We start from the raw sequence: 5271 nt of genomic DNA, 5'->3' as shown, positions 1-5271 counted from the left end.
TCACCAATTACAAGACACCATCCCCCAGCACGGTGGAGAATCAACAACTGGCAGACGATCTGAACGAGTTCTACTGCAGGTTTGAAAAAACACCATTAACACCTCCTGCAACCCCCCTCTCCCCCACATCTGCACTTCAAATCAGTGAAGACGAGGTGCGCCAGGTCTTCCGGAAGCAGAAAAGGAAAAAAGCACCAGGCCCAGATTGTGTGACACCAGCCTGTCTGAAAACCTGTGATGACCAGCTGGCCCCCATCTTCACACAGATCTTCAACAGATCACTGGAGCTGTACGAAGTCCCTTCATGCTTCAAACGCTCCACCATCATCCCCATCCCAAAGAAATCCAAAATTACAGGACTAAATGATTACAGGCCTGTGGCTCTAACGTCTGTCGTCATGAAGTCATTTGAAAAACTGGTGCTGGCCCACCTGAAGGACATTACTGGACCCTTGCTGGATCCTCTTCAGTTTGCCTACAGAGCAAACAGGTCTGTGGACGATGCAGTCAACATGGGACTGTGTTATGTTCTGCAACATCTAGACAGACCAGGGACTTATGTGAGGATCCTGTTTGTGGACTTCAGCTTGGCCTTTAACACTATCATCCCAAACCTCCTCCTGCCCGAACTAACTCAGCTCTCTATTTGTACAACCCATCCTTCAAACTTGTGTGAAAATTCTTGAATCACTACAATAATTGAAAGGACATTAAGCACATTATACACAGACCTCTCTCCAAATTCAAAACACAAACTAGATCGCTAATCAAAGCGAGACATGTATTTTTGTGCATATGTGGCTGTGAGAAAGAAATGTTCTACCTTATATGCTGCCTCTCTCATAAACTGCTTAGCCGGCATTTTCCAGATGGCCGGTACTGTGATGACCCATCTGACATCAGCATTATCAAAATCCGCCCCTGCTTGGTCACTCAGCTCCTGTATCCAATGACAAAAATCAATTTTTGACATACTGATGAAGTTTGAGGTCAGTATGACAGTTTTTAAAGATATTAATACTTTTATTCAGCAAGGAGACATTAAATTGATCAAGTGACAGTAAAGACATTTATAATATTACAAAAGATTGTATTTCAAATAAATGCTGCCCTTTTGAACTTTCTATTCATCATAGAACCCTGAAATAAAATTTAGCACAATAAATAAATAATTACAAATAAATTAAATAAATTAAAAAGTTAAACAGCACAACCGTTTTTAACATTGATAATAATAAGAAATGCTTTCAGCATTAAATTAGCATGTTAGACTGATTTCTGAAGGATCATGTGACGGTAAACACTGGACTAATGACTGCTGAAAATTCAGCTTTGCCATTACAGGAATAAATTACATGTTAAAATATATTACAATATAAAAAAGTTACTTTAATGTTTAACATTTACTATATAATATTTCACATATTACAATTTCCTGTGTTTTTACTACATAAAAATGTAGCCTTGATGAGCATAAGTGACTTCTTTCAAGAACATTAAAAATATCTTATCAACCCCAAACTTCTGAATGGTAGAGTACATGCAAAAATAATGTAAACAGACTGGTTTAAGCGGAACATTGATGATGATGATGATGATACTAAAACATACCTTAAGAGCCTGCTCCTTAAAAAAGGCCAGAGCATAAGCAAAAATATCCAGAGCTTTCACCTTTTTCCCATTGGCAGCATGTAAATCTGTATCGATGGACAGATTCTAAAGAAGATAAAATGATAATAATGCTTCTCAGAGACAAGAAGGAGCATGACAGACATATCAATTAAAATTTATTTGTACACTTGATAGACTTACGACCACATTCACAATGAATAAAATATACTCTGCAAGGGAAATCTATTTTATAGACTTATGTTAAATGTCATAAATTAGAAAACTCATTAACAGCATTATTCCAGTTATTTAAGCTTTGACTGGTTAACCTATTAGTAATGAGTTAAAAGTTTGTTTGCATTACTTGTTATACAAGTTATGCAGTAACCACTTATATTTAAATATATACTGGCATTATTGGGATGAAGCGTATAAGGGGAGGGGAGGCCATGTCCTCATGCTTATGATCAATAATTTCCTCGATGCGTATATGTGCTTGGACTCTCAGTCCCCTCAGGTACAACACTAACAAAAAAGCAATGCTGTATGAGTGTGCCCTTACTGCAGTGGTGTGTAGTTTCATTTTAAACTTCTCCAGGTAGAGCCATTGCTTAGACTCGGTGGGATCCAGGTCGTGGTAAAAATCTCGGGCTGCATAACCAAAACTGTGGAACTTCCTGTCTGGACTCAGTAGAATGGTGGTGGGCGTCTTCTGATTGGACACACCTGGGTCACCACCCTCCCAGCGCCTAGCAACAAAGAGAAATCAACCAACGGGAGGGTGAGTTTGGAGCTGCTGTAGATTTTCACCTCTTCTCCTAATCAGGAAAGAACTGACCTAAGATGACCTAAAATATCACTCAACCCAACCGAGCATCATCATCCTCATTATTCATATCGAGGCAGTCATAAAACCAGCACAAGCATTGTACAGAGACAGAGGCATTTAAAATATTCATGGGTTTTTACTTCCACGACGAAGCACCTCAGTGCAAATCAGAACAAGCAGCCTGACTACAGACTGTCTGAGCATAGAGAGAAGCCAAAATGATCATATTAGAGAACTGACTTCATACACCCTATAATAATACTGAGTATTATAAATATATGAGTAAATATAAATAATTTATACTGAGGCTTACCAGTAAGAATTATTGCAAAAATGGCAATTTAGCTCTTCAAAAATGGAAAAAAGTTAATTCTGAGAAACGGATATCATATGTTTTCCACTTGTTTTGATATTTTGTTATGCTATGCACTAAAATGCATACAGATTAGGTATCTAAATATATTTTGGGGGCACTGATTTTTCAAAAAACAAGTCAATTGGCAATTATTGTCACAGTTGTAATAGTCCATAAGGTTTCAGTTCATCAGAGTTAACCATTTCAGTCTCTGAAAACAAACTAAAAAATGACTCAGGGATTCTGTGGAATCAGGACAGACTGGGAGTCGATCTTTTCATCTCCTGTTAACCAACTCAAAGCAGCCGTCTTCTTGACTCTAAACAGATTTAGTAAAAGAGTTTTGTGAGTTTTTAAAAGGGAAGCTGTGTTTATGTAAAGATTAAGGGACTAGACTATCAGTTCAACCCAAATAATCTCAGAGCCCTTGGGCTTTTTGTGTTGTGTGTAAATCTCTAGCAGCAGACTAACCACAGTTCAAATTAACCAGGCACTTTTCTTTTAAAAGAACAGCAAATCTCCCACTCTACTGTGTTCATAAAATCATGATCCTATATGAATACTATATCCATGGACAACTAAATGCCAAGAGTGCTTGTCAGGTAATGCTAAATATATCCGTATATATAATGGCCTTCATGTTTCAATGGAAAGCGCCATCTTTATATTTATTTATACCTCCATTTACACTCATACTTAAACAATTATTTATTAAAATATGTGAATATATATAGTGAGGACACCCTCTATAGGTGTACTTGTTCTGTTTAACAGAATCCTATTTCTAACTTTCATAATGAGTCTGACGCCTAAAATTAAGACCACATGCCCGTTTGGGCGGGAAACACGTGTCTGACTCTTCCCAGCAGGTACTCTGGAGAGTTGACCTTAGAGTCAAAGGTCACATGACCAAGTAGGTCAGGTCAGGGTAACAGAGCAGCTGTGGGTTCATCCTCATATACAACACACAGTTACACATTAATGTTACACAGTTCGGACCATTATATACACAGTGGGACTGTAATATCTAATCATTTTTAATGGGGCATAAGTGCCCAGAAAGAAAGACGCCTGAGTTTGACTGAAATAGAGACATGACCGTCTAATGGATGGACAATCATATTAATGTCTGCAGAAGGGATGAACTACGCAGAGTAACTAGTAATCCATTACTCCAGCAAAAAAATAAATAAATAAATATATTTTTGCAAATATATTGAAAATTATATAATTATATACATTTTTACATTTTATTAATTTTAATAAACAAATAAAAAAAAACTAAAAAAAGGAAAATAATAATAATTTAAAAAAAGTATATATTTTTATTAGAATTGTAATTTTTTGATTTTACTATATTTTATTTTTATTAGATTTTTATTTTATTTTTACCCCACAAAAAAAATCAAATGCAACAAATGTCCGCAGATTCCTTCTGGGCTAGAGGGTGACACGGGAGTGGATTTTCAAACCTCTCCCGTACCACTCCCACAAAAAAAAATCCCGTCCCGTCCCAATCCCACGAAAAAACTGGGGGAAAATCCAGTCCTGTCCCAATCCCGGAAGAATGACTCCCATTCTCTCCCACTCCCGTGTTGTGTTTTTTTGGCCGGAATCTGTCAGTTACAGTAAAAAAAAAAAAAATACAGTACAGATCACAGCATGCCCACTTTAGTTGAATAAAAATCCAAAAGGTAGTTTTTGTTATTTTATTGAACTGAAAGCCAGCTTAAACAATGCACACACATTAAATTTCATGTAAATCATCCATGCTAACACACACATTTCTATTTGAATTCTTTTCATTTGAAAGTAGACATTTCACTCTTTATAGATATATTTTTCATACAGAGTTTCGAAGTTTCTCGCTCAAGTTCACATGACCGAGACGGCAGAAAGCGCATCCTGTTTGCTTTAATTATTTTACAGAAGTGCTACGTTTCGTTGTTATTCTGAGTGCACACAAATTGCACAAAGAGTCTTTACAGATTTGAAAGATGTATTACTTTTATCTGTATGACCAAAAATTACGGAGTATTTTAAGAGCAAGTGAACACACCGGCGCCTCCATCTGTCCTGCTGTGAGCGCGCTGCTGTTCAGCTTCCACACACACTTCAATAGCGCACATTTCTGTAGGTTAACATTAGATTGAACGGCCATGTAAAGCTGTTACTACATACATCTTTCAGATGAAAAGCCATATTTGAGGTCGATGAATGATAGGTGGGCGTTTGGATGTCTTGCCCGATGTACTGTATTACCACATAGACCAGCCGTTAACGATCTGTCCGTCACGGACTGCGTACGTCATTCACTTAACCAGCCACACCAAAGCAAACTGGAGGAGAGCATAAAGAGACAGGGCAACTAGAATTGAGTTCAAAATTAAAATATACAGTTTATAGTTTATTTATATAAAAGGTATATTTGTGTATAAAGTTGGGTATCATAGTGTTATTACGATTCCCGGTCCTG

At 37.1% G+C, this 5271-nt stretch overlaps 1 protein-coding gene across 4 annotated transcripts in view; it reads right to left on the bottom strand.

Moving 5' to 3' along the window:
- LOC107663288 (heat shock 70 kDa protein 12A-like) overlaps nucleotides 1-5271 on the bottom strand; it is a 53374-nt gene that overhangs the window by 15580 nt on the left and 32523 nt on the right. For all 4 annotated transcript variants that reach the window (XM_016453464.1, XM_016453467.1, XM_016453465.1 and 1 more), the window contains exons 4-6: nucleotides 2174-2360; nucleotides 1612-1716; nucleotides 824-940 (exon numbers count right to left, since the gene is read on the bottom strand). In XM_016453464.1, coding sequence (XP_016308950.1) covers nucleotides 824-940; nucleotides 1612-1716; nucleotides 2174-2360 — 409 coding nt within the window. The remainder of the gene's footprint in view (nucleotides 1-823; nucleotides 941-1611; nucleotides 1717-2173; nucleotides 2361-5271) is intronic.

This window comes from Sinocyclocheilus anshuiensis, unplaced genomic scaffold, assembly GCF_001515605.1.
Source record: "Sinocyclocheilus anshuiensis isolate Anshui unplaced genomic scaffold, SAMN03320099.WGS_v1.1 scaffold1719, whole genome shotgun sequence".
NCBI classification, from domain to species: domain Eukaryota; kingdom Metazoa; phylum Chordata; class Actinopteri; order Cypriniformes; family Cyprinidae; genus Sinocyclocheilus; species Sinocyclocheilus anshuiensis.
Note: the sequence above shows the minus strand (reverse complement) of the source record. Positions and strands in the feature narration are given on the sequence as shown.